At 43.8% G+C, this 14,898-nt stretch overlaps 1 protein-coding gene across 1 annotated transcript; it reads left to right on the forward strand.

Moving 5' to 3' along the window:
* The first annotated feature begins 6,964 nt into the window (after positions 1-6,964).
* On the forward strand, positions 6,965-13,296 carry LOC144490450 (zinc-binding protein A33-like). The gene is made up of 6 exons (XM_078208194.1): positions 6,965-7,394; positions 7,477-7,572; positions 7,666-7,899; positions 8,442-8,464; positions 9,496-9,759; positions 13,233-13,296. The coding sequence occupies exons 1-6, from the start codon at positions 6,984-6,986 to the stop codon at positions 13,294-13,296; spliced, it is 1,092 nt and encodes a 363-aa protein (XP_078064320.1). The 5' UTR covers positions 6,965-6,983.
* The last annotated feature ends 1,602 nt before the right edge of the window (positions 13,297-14,898 follow it).

Below are 14,898 nucleotides of genomic sequence, written 5' to 3' on the forward strand. Positions count from 1 at the left end.
GGTGTTACAGATAGTGTGACATGAACCCAAGATCCTGGTTAAGGCCGTCCTCATGTGTCCTCTTCGGTTCATGTCACACTATCTGTAACCCCCACGACTTGTCTGGGCTTGCAAAATCGCACTAACTGTCCTGGCTGGAGACAATACACATCTCTTTAACCAGTGCTTAACCCTCTCTCCACTCACATTGTCTGTACCTTTAAGACTTGATTACCTATAAAGACTGCATTCCAACCATTCTTTTGTAAATTGAGTTTGTGTCTTTATATGCCCTGTTTGTGAACAGAACTCCCACCCACCTGATGAAGGAGCAGCACGCTGAAAGCTTGCGGCTTGTGCTACCAAATAAACTTTAACCTGGTGTTGTGAGACTTCATACTGTGCTTCCCCCAATCCAACGCCGGCATCTCCACAATCTTTATACGGACATTTTGGATTGGGAAAATCAACTCCAATCTGCTAAACTCCGAGTGTCACTTCCTCTGATGAACATTCAGCTGAAATTCACTCTGCGCAGCGAATTGTTTGACGCTCATGCTCGGATACCTTCTGAGACAAGACAAAGAATGAAATGGAGACGGAAGTTTAGTCAATGCACCGTTCACCCCGGAACATATATCAAAATTATCTCCTTGTATATTTTACTCGTCATTTACTGAGTTCACTGTTAACTCATGTGATATTTGTATTTGAGAATTTTGCGAGGACAAGAATAAAAAATACTGTCAGCAACTTTATACAACCTTGCTGAGACCACACTGGAGGTTTGTGTACAGTTCTGAAGACCTTACCTAAAGGAATAGGTCATTGCCTTAGAGACAGTGCCAGCAAAGTTCTGCAGGTCGATTTCTGGGGTGTGCTCAATGAGAAGGAATGTGTCGATTCTGTCGATATTACACAGAGTTTAGAAGAATCAGACGTGATCTCATTGAAATATAACATTCTTAAAGGGCTGCAAAGGGCTGATGCTGGGAGGATGTTTCCCCTGGTTGTGGAGACTTGAACGAGAAACCTCATCGGCAATGACAGTAATGCTCCTGCAGTAGAAATCCAGAGGCCGAGGTTGATGCTCTCGGGTCCTGAGTTCAAATCCCACAGCAGCGGCTGGAGAATTTAAATCAATTCATTAAATAAATCTGGAATAAAGAGCTCGTCTCTGTAATAATGACAATCAAACAACAAGACTGTTCTCCAAGGAAGGAAATCTGCCGTCCTTACCAGGTCTGGCCAGCCTGTGACTCCAAGTCCAGAGAACTGTTGTTTACTCTTCTCTCTGAAATGGCCCAGAAAACCACTCGGTTATATCAAACAGCGGTGGAAAAGTCTAACAAGGTTAAATCAAAAACAACGACCTGGCATTCACCGAGTCTTCAGATGTGGCAAAGGCAGATTCTACCCAGACAACTCATCCGAGACCCTCGCACTGATATTTGGGGACTTGCACCAAAAGTGGGAGAGCTTCCCCACTGACTGGTCATTGAGAAATTGTGAATGGTGCTTAACACGGTGTAATTATCAGCGAACATCTTCATTTCTGACCGTATGATGGATGGAAGGTCATTGATGAAGTAACTGAAGATGGTTGAGTTTAGGACAGAAGAAGTGCAATCGCCCGATCGTGTATTCTCACTTCTTGGGCCGTTTTTAATGGGGAATTCTTTCCTGCAGCACCGGGATTGTGTCAGCAGGTGGCAGCGGTGCGCTTTGTAACAATGAAAGATTTGATTTCACACAGAATCTCAACCCATCCCAGAAACTTATTGCAGCCCCAATGAATTACTCAGAGCAGCTGCACCACCCGTCTCAGTCAATCTCACAGATTCTCCTCTGATAACGGCACTCATAACAGCGGCAAGGTGGCACAGCGGTTAGCACTGCTGCCTCAAAGCGCGAGGGACCTGAGTACAATTCTGGCCTCGTGTCACTGTCAGTGTGGAGTTTGCACATTCTCCCCGTGTCTGCGTGGTTTTCAGGGGGATTAGTAAGGTAAATACGGAGGTTTAAATGACCTCCTTCTGCACCGTCGGGACTCTATGATTCTATTCTATGGTTATATTCCTCATTAATACTGAAAATAAAAATGAAACGGCACATTCACAATGCAGCTTTGTCAGTTTTGACAAAAGGTCATCTGAACTCGAAACGGCAGCTCTTTTCTCTCCTTACAGATGCTACCAGACCTACTGAGATTTTCCAGCACTTTCTCTTTTGGTTTCAGATCCCAGTATCCGCAGTAATTTCCTTTTTTACATTCACAATGAACAGTGCAGATATTCTCTCCGGTAAATAATGCAGCCAATGATACGCTGTTCCGGACGGTGCCGAATTTCGTGTGTTGTTGGAGTTGCACTTTACCAGGCAAATGGAGAATATCACTTCACAATCCTGACTTGTGCCTTTTATCGGATGAGCAGACTTTGGCAGATGAGTTACCTACTGCAGAATTCCCAGCCTCTGATCTTGTTTCACAATATTTATCTGATCCGTCCAACTGTGTTTCAGGTCAATGACACCAGAGGTTGTTGATGGTGCGGGACTCAGCGCCGGCAATAGAAAGAGAAACATAGAAGATAGGAACAGGAGGAGGCTATTCGGCCCTTCGAGCCTGCTCCGCCATTCGTCACGATCATGACTGATCGTCCAACTCAATAGCCTAACCCTGCTTTCTCCCCATAACCTTTGATCCCATTCGCCCCTCGTGCTATATGTAGCCGCTATTTGAATACATTCAATGTTTTGGCATCAACTACTTCCTGTGGTAATGAATTATCACAGGCCGACTACTCGTTGGGTGAAGAAATGTCTCCTCAACTCCATCCTAAATGGTCTACCCTGAACCCTCCGACTGAGACCCCTGGTTCTGGACGCCCCCACCATCGGGAACATCCTTCCTGCATCTACCCTGTCTAGTCCTGTTAGAATTTTATAAGTCTTTATGAGTCCCTCCCCGCCCCCGTCCCCCCTTATTCGTCTGAATTCCAGCGAAAACAATCCTAACCTCGTCAACGTCTCCTCATACATCAGTCCCGCCATCCCCGGAATCATCCTGGTAAACATCTGCTGCACTCCCTCGAGAGCCAGAACATCCTTCCTCAGAAAAGGAGGCCAAAACTGCACACAATATTCTAAGTGTGGCCTCACCAAGGCCCTGTATAATTACAACAACACATCCCTGCTCCTGTATTCGAAACCTCTCGCAATGAAGGTCAACATACCATTTGCCTTCTTTACGGCCTGCTGCACCTGCATGCTTACCTTCAGCGACTGGTGCACAAGGCCACCCAGGTCCCGCTGTACACTCCCCTCTCCCAATTTGCATCATTTAGGTCGTGATCTACCTTCTTGTTTTTGCTTCCAAAGTGAACTTAGCATCGCTGCTAAATATCAAGAGGCGTTGGTTAGATTCTTCCTTGTTGAAGATGCTGCATCTGAGGAGTTGTGAATGGAACATTCGTATTTCTGAGAGTAGCTGAGTGGAACTCTCCGCCTGGTGGCTGGAAGCCATGGCGAGTTTCAGCGCTTTCTCATTCAAATTGCTGAGGTCACATTTCTTTGGGTGAATCCCGCCTCGGTTCTCTTCAGCTCCCTGCTGTGTTACGGTATTTACTCTGCAGTGAGTGAAAGTTATATATCAGACATTAACAGACCCAATCCGTAATAAAACATAAAACACAGGAAGCACTCAACAGATCAGGCAGCATCAATAGAGAGAGCGACAGAATTCACTTTTCAAGTCGACGGCCTTTCATTGGAACTGGAATATTTTACAGAGTAAATAATTTCTCAGCAAGCACAGTGTCGGGGCAAAGGGCGGAGAGTAACAACAGGGGAAGTTCTATGAAATGGTGGAAGACAGGAGAGGTTAAATGTCTAAAGCTGTAACGGTACAAAGTATAAGAAAATGGGGAATGGGACTGGTGAAGAAGCATAAGATGGTTCGAGAGCAGTGTTAATATTTACAGCAGAATGGTAACGGTGGTTAGAATCTGAAGTTTCTGAATTCAATGCTGAGGCTGAAAGGGTGGAAAGGGCAGAATGGCAACATTCCTAATTCCTGTCAGGAACAACTAACACTGCAGTACCAGAGCTGTGCATAAGCAGCTGTTGGAAAGGCAGAAGTGTAGATGTCCTTTTAGAAACAAAGACATCAGTGAACAGTGAACTCAGTAAATGAGGAATAATAATTATATAAGAACAGAGTTTAGATGGAACATATCGAGATCACAGTCGATTTTATTGTGTTCAGTGACTCTATGATCCTCTGGGGACTCTGAATGAGATCCGTGGAGTGTTTAATGTCCAACATTTCATCCAGCAGAACAGATTCCACTGAGATATTCATCAGATGAACAGACAAACCAGGAGTGCAGTAGATTGGAGTTCACTTGCACTTGGTATCAGTCTTGATACCAAGACTGACAGCGATCCTGTTCAGATCCTGAGTTCTCTGATCACTTGTCCTCCACGATTCCTGTTGTTAAATCCCCCTGTTAGCCCAATTTATGTTTAAATAGTTTTAATTTCGGGTTTCTAAGCCAACTAAATATAGCAGCATATATTGAGTTATTGCAGAATTTTAATGCGTAAATCCTTCTCACAGAATGGTGAATATTAATGTGACATTCTCCTGATAATCTTTCTCACTAATAGTCAGGGACCATCTCACCAAACAATGGGATTTACTGAATGTGATTTGTTAATCTAGATTTGATCAGATCCAAGTTTAAGAATATATAACAATCCCAGTCTGATACAACACAGAAGGAGGCTACTCGGTCCATCGAATCTGTGAACCTTCCTCACTTCTTGGGCCGTTTTTAATGGGGACTTCTTTCCTGCAGCACTGTGATTCCGTCAGCAGGTGGCAGCGGTGCGCTTTGTAACAATGAAAGACTTGGGTTCACACACAGTCTCAACCCATCCCAGAAACTTACTGCACCCGCAATGAATTACTCACAAGAACAGGAGCAGCCGTCATGTAGAGAGATTGTCACAAATGACAGAAACTACTCAGATTTTCATTGGATGGAAATGAATGTCAGTAAATTCCACTGGGCTCCGCACATTGTCACCCTGGAAAGTTAGTGTTCCCAATATCTATCCCCAGAGAGAATTCACATTTTCCGACACTTTAATGTATAAAATTGCTGCATAATTTCACTCCTGAATGTCTCCGGTCAGATTTTAACGATAAAAACAGAACTCCCCCCAATGCTGATGATGGGTGAGAGAATTTCCCAAAATCGAGGAGAATTCCATCCGGCTAAATATTGTCGCCAATGACACAAACTTCCCAGATTTTCCATGTGTTGAAATGAATGTCAGTAAATTCCGCTGGGCTGTGTAAGGGGTGTCCATGTCCCCCAGGACAGATTGCCCTTTCTGTGCTCCGCACAGGAGCTGTTTAACACCCAGGCAGTAACAATAAAACCCAATCCTCAACACTGTCAGACATATGAAACATTTTACACCAGAATCACAGACAATATCTCTGCAATAAAACAAGATATTGATTTCCAATCCACCTTGATCTCTCTACACCCCCCTGCCGTATTTACACGATATTTTCCCAACTTTACAAAAATGCCTGTTAATGAATCTGATCCATCGCAAAACTTCACAGCCTCTGTTTTTTCTTGCTGGAATAGCGCGAGTGTTGGGGGAAACTCTTCAAATTCAATCCCAATAGGATGTCGTTTCACTCCCCTCCCATTTCCCATTGGTCTGTCCCACAGTCCTGCCCCCACACCCTGTGATGTGTTTCCACTTTATCAGGGACTGGGAGAGCAGCACTGTCTGAGACGAAGGAGCAGCGCTCCGAAAGCTTATGGTATTTGCTACCAAAGAAACCTGTTGGACTTCAACCTGGTGTTGTGAGACTTCTTACTGTGAGACACCAATACACAGACCCCAAAATTCCCGAGACAGAGTTTGAATAATTCTGTATTTTTTTATTTCCGAAAATGAGCTCAATGTTCTCAAAAAGACACAAAACAAACCATGTCCATTCTGTGCGGTTTAAAGTCACCGTGTAATTCAAGCCTCCCTGTGAATGTATCAACTCTCTCTCCCTCAGCCACTCCATGTGACAGCGAGTTCCACATTCTCACCACTCTCTGTGTGAAGAAACTCCACCGAATATTGGAGGAGAGATTCCACTTCAAATGTTCCCTCGTCAGTTAAAAACAAATTACTGCGGATGCTGGAATCTGACGAAGAGACATCCAGACTCGAAACGTTAGCTCTGTTCTCTCTCCACAGATGCTGTCAGACCTGTTGAGATTTTCCGGCATTTTCTGTTTTTGCTCCGTCATCAGTTGATGTTTCTCTGGGTCCGGTCCCCGGGAGGGATACGTAAATATTTATAAAACCGCAAGTTATTCTTTCTGGAAAATAAACCAAACTTCACAGATCGAACCCTCTAAATATCTTCCCTGTCGCTGTTGTGTAAATTTCTCTTTGACATTTCGAGTACTTGATGTTTGAATGTGAGCGGCTGCAGTGATGAACACAATTCAGTTTCTGGATCCGGATCTCACACCGAGTTTCACCAGAGTGGTTTTAATCGGCAGCGAGATCAGACTGGAGAAAAATTCAATGGAATCTCGATCCCGCCCATTTCAACCTCCTCCCTCCCTCCCTCCCTCCCTCCCTCTCTCTCTCCCTCCACTGTCAACATTCCCGGGAGACCAGCCCGCCTCCACCTCTTCTCCCCATTCTATCTCTCCATCTCCCTCTTTCTATTGGCAACATTCCCAGGAGCCAAACCCGCCCCCGACAGGGTTCAATTATTCTCCTCCGTTATCCTTCAGACCGCGCCAGTTTTTATCTCCAGTGTGAAAGTGGCGAGGACATGGCCCACTCTGTAATAATAATTCCCTGAGTGTTGCAGTGAACTTTACCGGGAAATAGCTGAACTGAGGATGTGCGGCAGTAACATCGAAACTGAAAGCGGTTTGAATCAGGAAGTGCTGAGAGTGAACATGGCTTCCAGAAAGCAGCTTCACAGTTTGACCGAGGAGGCAATTTGTCCCATTTGTCTCGATTTCTTCACTAATCCGGTAATACTGGAATGTGACCACAACTTCTGCCGCTCCTGTATCACCCAGTGTTGGGAAAAGAAGGAGATAAACTCCTGCCCGGAATGTAGAGAGGAGTTTCCGGAAAGAAACCTCAGGATAAATCGGGCCTTAGCGAATCTGGCCGAGAAAGCTCGACAAATAAAGCTAAATCCGAAAGAGAAGAAAAGGAAACTTCACTGTGAGGAACATCAGGAAGAACTGAAGCTGTTTTGTGAAACTGACAAGAAATTGATCTGTTACACTTGTGTAGTTTCGCGGGGACACAGAGATCACCGCTTCCTGCCTTTCGATGAGGCCGTGGAAATCTACAAGGTAAAAAGGAAATAATTGAAAACTAACAGCTCATTTTCCTGCTCTAACACTTTCATTCTGTGATTTTCTCTCCCAATCCTAGGATCAGCTGAAATCTTCCTTAGATTCTCTCACAGAGAAGAAATCGGCGGTTCGAGGAACGGAACTGAAACAGAAACGGAAGATTTCTGAAGTTAGGGTAAGTTCCCCCTCTGCTGATTTTATGGCATTTCAGTTAGTTTTGTTCCGTTTATCACAGGACAGTAATTATGTTTCACATTTCATTGGGCAGGAACAGTCGAGCAGTCTGCAGACCCACATCACATCCGAGTTCGCTAAAATGCATCAGATTCTCACGGAGAAAGAGCAGCGTTTACTCAGAGATCTCAGGGAAGAGGAAGAGAGGATTCTCGAACCAATGGAGAAAAACCTTCGAGAGATTCAGGAGAATTTAAATTCTATTGAGGAGAAACTCTCAAAGTTGCAGAAACAGATGGAGCAAAAAGACGAGCTGATATTTCTGAAGGTGAGGGAATATATTGCGGCTCAGTTCAGGGAAACTTCACACAGTCACTAAATAACTGATGATAACTGTGGAATTAATATAGAATTTACTGAAAAATAGTAACCGAATTGAACAGAATTGTGTGTCCCTTCCTGAACGGTTTTCCTGCTGTCTCTGAACCAACGGCTCCCACACTGTCTGCAGATTCCCGGGAATACCTGTAACCTCCTGAGAATGAGTTTCTGCATCTTCAAACTTGCTTTGTGATTATTTCTGTGTTTCCCAAGTTTAATTTCCTCCTGGAACTCCCATTGTATCCAGTTCCAGTTCCATGTTGTGAGTGTGTGGGTATGTACGGTGTGTGAGAGTCACTGTGTCTGTGAGCGGGACTGATGTTCAATTCCAGTTTATTTGACTCTCCACAATCTTCCTTCCAAAATGCATCACTTTACATTTCCGTGTGAAATCTCATCTGCTCTGAGTCTGCTCATTTCACCAGCCTGTCTAACTGTTCCTGAAATCTGTTACTGTCACCCTCACTGTTCCTGATTCATTTCTTTCAGGAGGAAGCTTGTCGGGAGAGAAGGTAGGACATGTTCTTTCTTGAAATCCACTGTTTGTTAAAATAAACTCAGTGAAGTGTTATTTTCATTTATTTATTGGTTGTTGACACAACATTAAACAGTCTGTCATTGGGGCATGCAAATTCGGTGTATTGTTCACAGACCAGAGTTTAAAAATAACCACTTTATTACAGTGATTTTTCATAACTGCTACAATATTGTAATAAATAACCGGGAAGTGTAATTAATACAATCTGGTTCCCAGGCCGGAAGTGATCACTTGCCCGATGTTGGCTGTTAGTGTCTGTGACCTTCCCACTGACCCTGAGAGAGCCGCATGTTTCCAAGGAGTGGGTCACCCATGTCCCTGCATGGAGCCTGACCAACCCGAGAAAGTCTCACGTTAAACGGGGAATGGATTCTAATTTTACACTAAATACAAACTGGCTCTGTGTCCTTAACAAACACAACAGTAAACACTTGTATTCATATAGCACCTTTATTGGAAATGAATATCCTGAGGAGTTTCACAGGAGCGTTATAAAGTAAATTGACACAGAGCCAAATAAGGAAATATTAATCCGGATGACAGAGGTGGATTTCAGAGAGCGTCTTAAAGGACGAAAGAGAAATAGATAGATAGAGAAAAAGGGAGGGATTCCAGAGCTCAGGACCTCGGCAGCTGAAGGTCCAGCTCCCAATGGGGGATTGACGAAAATCCGAGATGTTCAAGGTGCCGGAAGGAGAGGAGAGCAGGATTCTGGGAGAGTTGTGGGGCCCAGGGATTGCAGAATTGGATATTCAGCTTTGGGATGTTTTCAGCCTTTGTCTTTGTTCTACAAACTTTGTTTATAATACAGCAGGTGGACAGGCTGAATGTTAATCACTTCCTGCAGTGTGTGATGGCTGTTATCAGTTTTTGAACCTTTTTCAGGACATGGCTGTTTCCACTCTCTGCTCCTGAATTTATAAGTTATCTCTTTTTCAATTAAAAAAACAAGATTATCATTTCACTTTGGACATTTTCTTGCATCTTTTTTTTAAACATTTACAGGATTAGTGATGGTGAGCGCGCACTCTCAGTATTTGATGCCGCCCTGTCTATCGGGAAGTTCAAAGACCTTTTTCAGTGCACAGCGTGGAGAGAAATGATGAAACCCATTATTCCCGGTAAAACTCATATTAATTTTCCTGATTATCAATCCAGTTGTGAAGCAACTAAACAGGCTTTAAGATCCCAGATTAAATACTCACATTTCCACTTGTTAATCCCTGGAGTCTCCCGTACTCATATTTATCTTTCTGTAGGTTCCTCTGGGTAAGTGTCTGAATGTGAAGATGCCGGCGTTGGACTGGGGTGAACACAGTAAGAGTTTTAACAACACCAGGTTAAAGTCCAACAGGTTTATTTGGGAGCAAATACCATTGGCTTTCAGAGCGCTGCTCCTTCGTCAGATGGAGTGGAAATCTGCTCTCCAGATTTCCACTCCATCTTTCCACTCCATCTGATGAAGGAGCAGCGCTCCGAAAGCTAATGGTATTTGCTACCAAAGAAACCTGTTGGACTTTAACCTGGTGTTGTTAAAACTCTTACTAAGTGTCTGAAGCCATCAGCATTGTGTGTCAAAGCAGTGAAGGGATCTGTATAACCAGAGGAATAGAGCACCAATCTCAGGATGTGAAATAGAATTGCTCTAGGATTCTGGACTGGTCTCCCTGTCATTCTGGGAAACATTTTTTTGAAAATCATCGTTTATCAGGAAGACATACAGACATTTGAGAGCAAGTAATGAGTGGTAGATCATCTGTTTGGTGGAATTGGACACATGAATCAAGAGGAGGGACTGCAGAAACTGTGAGTCTGCAGTGGATAAGGGAGGGACTGTGATGATCTTATTGAAATATTCAAGGTTCAGAACAGAAAGGAGGATATAAATATCCACACGTTTAACACAGTCACAGAGTCTGGATCAAAGTAGGTATAGCTTTAAATCTAGAATAGGGAGGGTGACAGGGCAGTTTGGGTTGAGTAAGGTTGAGTTTTGGAGTGATTCCATTGAGTTACTGAACCAGTGAACTCACTCTATGAATTTGATCAGAGGCTCAATCCATTCTGAGGGCTGACCTTCAGAACAATATCACTGTCCTGTTTCCCACTGGTTTGCAGTGTGGGAAAATGTTCTGTGGTTCCTGAAAAGGGAACGGGGACAAGAAATCCTCATGAAAAACAGCGGGGGCGAGAGAGAGAAAGGATCAGCGAGAAACAGTAAGAAAAATAACTCACCTCCTGGTCACAAAGAAATCATCAAAAGCTGCCTTCATTCTCGCAGTGTGAGCCGAAATACTTCAGAAGCAGTGCAATAATTTTGAGGAACAGTCAGTGTTTGAATGTAGAAAATGAGAAAACCAATTTCCAAACAACAAGATCACAGGAACAGCATTGTGATCATGATGGAGTTTTCTGTTTTGATGATGTCATTTGCGGTATATAGGGCAGGAAACAGAGCAAATAAACACCTTACATCGTTTCCAATGGGGTTTCCAGTGGTCCCTTTAAGACCAGTGATTAGTCCATTCTACAGACTGTTCCTCTAGGTGGGGCATCACCATTCAATCGAAGATCAAGATTGTATGGAGTCTCCTGGTATGCCAAATGCCTCCAGTTTGTACAAACAGTGAGACTTCTCCTTATATTTAGTGTGGGAACGCTGGATACCAATTTTGAAGCTGCTATATTATTGTGGGTGTTTGATCTCTGCCATTCTTGATATTCTGATCAATCGTCTGACCTGCCATTCATCTTTGCGCAGTGATATACATTTTTCAGGAATTTGGTGCTTTCCTTAACTTCTTTCGTGAGCCACAGATGGTGGGTTCTCCCATTGGGGATTTTCTTTACATTCAATATTCTTAAATCACCTCTTAAATATCTGCCATAGCTTGTCTATCAGTGTATCCCCAGGCCCGGGGTCCCAGTTCACTGCAACTAGCTCAGCTTTCATGGCCAGATAGTTGCTCCTATTTAAGTTTAAAATACTGATTCCCTTTCAAACTGGAATTCAAATTCAATCATATTGTAGTTACTGCTACCGAGGGCAGATGGACCGAGCAGTGCCGACAGCAAACTATATGTCACATCCAGCCTCATGATGAGAATGGTAAAAGACCCCAAGCTGCACAATATTTTTAGCAGCTCAGTAGACAGGGTACTGCACAGATACACCTAATCAAGGCCAGGCAGGTCCGCCTGTTCCAGGATAGAATTCCTGTTTTGTCCTGAGTGTTCACAGTCAGATTGAATGATCTGCAGCAGGTATAGAGGTTATGCTTTATTTATACAGAGCATTGGAAACACCAGAACATGAGCACTGTTTAAAGGAAACACCAATTGATTCCTACTCTCATGTTTTCTGTCCATTTATCTGTTATTATTCCATCAAATTTCTAGTGCACTAAATTGTTCACTCATCTTTTGTGTGGTCTTAATCAAAAACTTTCTGAAAATCTAAATATTCTACATCCACCATCTTTACCTTCATTATTCTGCCAGTTGCATATTGCACAGTGGCACAGTGGCAAGCACTGCTGACTCACAGCACCAAGAACCCGGGTTTAATTCCGGCCTTGAGTAACTGTCTGTGTGGAGTTTGTACATTCTCCCCGTGTCTGTGTGGGTTTCCTCCCACAGTCTAAAGATGTGCAGGCTAGTAGATTGGCCATGTTAAAAAAAATGCCCTTTAGTGTCCCAGGATGTGTTGGTTAGATGGATTAGCAATGGGAAGTGTTTTGGGTTGCGGAGAGAGGCCTGGGGAAGATATTCTGTCAGAGTCAGTGCTTAAAGGGCCAAATGTCCAACTTCTGCAGTGGATTCCCTTTCATAAGTCCATCTTGACTCTGCCCAAATTTACCATTATTTTCTACCACATTCTTTGTTAAAGATTCTTGCATTTTGTCTCCGACTGATGTCAGGCTAATGAATCTGTCATTGCCCAGATTCTCTCTCCCTCCTCTCTTAAACATTGGGTTACATTTACACCTTCCAATCTGCAGGAACAATTCCAGAGTCTGTAGAATTTTGAAAGATGACCACCAATGCATCTATTTTCTCTTCACTCACCTCTTTCAGCATCTGAAGCCTGGGAGAATTATCTACTTTAAATCCCATTATTTTCTCTACTATTAGTGTTACAAGCAAGATAAGAGTAAGAATTTTGCAGTTCCTCATTAATACCAGTCCATTTATCATCTATTATTTATGGGAGATTTTTGATGGTGATCATTGACATTTGGGTGGATTATTGAGAATATTTGTGTGTTCTGCCTTGGTCATTTAATTTAATATGAAGTTTGTGGTGTGTGTGACCACAGATTCATGCTTACCTCATGTTAATTATTTATTTTAGAGTATAAGTTATATGGTATTACTGTTTGACTCTTGAACAGTAAAAATATTCTTCACTTCACCGCTTATTCTAATTCAGGATCGCGGGGAATCAGACTCTATCCCACAAGGCATTGGGCATCAAATACAGTACACCCAGAACAGGACACCAGTCTATCACAGGGCATACACTCACACACAAACGAAGGGGCAATCAACCATGGCCAATCCACCTAACTTGCACATCTTTGGTCTTTGCGTAAAAACTGGAGCACCCAGTGAAATGGGGAGAGCGCACAAACTCCACACTGACGCTCAAGGCCGAATTGGAACCAGGATCCCTGGAGCTGTGAGGCAGCAGTGCTTACTACTGTGCCACCTCTAAAATGATTGTGTTTCTCTCAAATTAGGGAATCTGATGACGTTACCTATCGCAAAGGCCAGTGGCACACTGGAAGATTGGGAAACTTCTAACGATCAACAAAGGGTCACTAAAAAACAGATACAGAGAGAACATAGACATAGAACATAGAACAGTACAGCACAGAACAGGCCCTTCGGCCCACGATGTTGTGCCGAGCTTTATCTGAAACCAAGATCAAGCTATCCCACTCCCTATCATCCTGGTGTGCTCCATGTGCCTATCCAATAACCGCTTAAATGTTCCTAAACTGTCTGACTCCACTATCACTGCAGGCAGTCCATTCCACACCCCAACCACTCTCTGCGTAAAGAACCTACCTCTGATATCCGTCCTGTATCTCCCACCACGAACCCAATAGTTATGCCCCCTTGTAATAACTCCATCCACCCGAGGAAATAGTCTTTGAACGTTCACTCTATCTATCCCCTTCATCATTTTATACACCTCTATTAAGTCTCCCCTCAGCCTCCTCCGCTCCAGAGAGAACAGCCCTAGCTCCCTCAACCTTTCCTCATATGACCTACCCTCCAAACCAGGCAGCATCCTGGTAAATCTCCTCTGCACTCTTTCCAGCGCTTCCACATCCTTCTTATAGTGAGGTGACCAGAACTGCACACAATATTCCAAATGTGGTCTCACCAAGGTCCTGTACAGTTGCAGCATAACCCCACGGCTCTTAAACTCCAACCCCCTGTTAATAAAAGCTAACACACTCTAGGCCTTCTTCACAGCTCTATCCACTTGACTGGCAACCTTTAGAGATCTGTGGATATGGACCCCAAGATCTCTCTGTTCCTCCACAGTCTTCAGAACCCTACCTTTGACCCTGTAATCCACATTTAAATTTGTCCTACCAAAATGAATCACCTCACATTTATCAGGGTTAAACTCCATTTGCCATTTTTCAGCCCAGCTTTGCATCCTATCTATGTCTCTTTGCAGCCTACAACAGCCCTCCACCTCATCCACTACTCCACCAATCTTGGTGTCATCAGCAAATTTACTGATCCACCCTTCAGCCCCCTCCTCTAAGTCATTAATAAAAATCACAAAGAGCAGAGGACCAAGCACTGATCCCTGCGGCACACCGCTAGCAACCTGCCTCCAATCCGAAAATTTTCCATCGACCACCACCCTCTGTCTTCGGTCAGACAGCCAGTTACCTATCCAATCGGCCAACTTTCCCTCTATCCCACACCTCCTCACTTTCATCATAAGCCGACCATGGGGGACCTTATCAAACGCCTTACTAAAATCCATGTATATGACATCAACTGCCCTACCTTCATCAACACACTTAGTTACCTCCTCAAAAAATTCTATCAAATTTGTGAGGCACGACTTGCCCTTCACGAATCCGTGCTGACTATCTCGGATTAATCCGCATCTTTCTAAATGGTCGTAAATCCCATCCCTAAGGACCCTTTCCATCAATTTACCAACCACCGAAGTAAGACTAACCGGTCTATAATTACCAGGGTCATTTCTATTCCCTTTCTTAAACAGAGGAACAACATTCGCCATTCTCCAGTCCTCTGGCACCATCCCCGTGGACAGCGAGGACCCAAAGATCAACGCCAAAGGCTCTGCAATCTCATCCCTTGCCTCCCACAGAATCCTAGGATACATTTCATCAGGCCCAGGGGACTTAT

Source organism: Mustelus asterias, unplaced genomic scaffold (assembly GCF_964213995.1).
Source record: "Mustelus asterias unplaced genomic scaffold, sMusAst1.hap1.1 HAP1_SCAFFOLD_3298, whole genome shotgun sequence".
Taxonomy (NCBI): domain Eukaryota; kingdom Metazoa; phylum Chordata; class Chondrichthyes; order Carcharhiniformes; family Triakidae; genus Mustelus; species Mustelus asterias.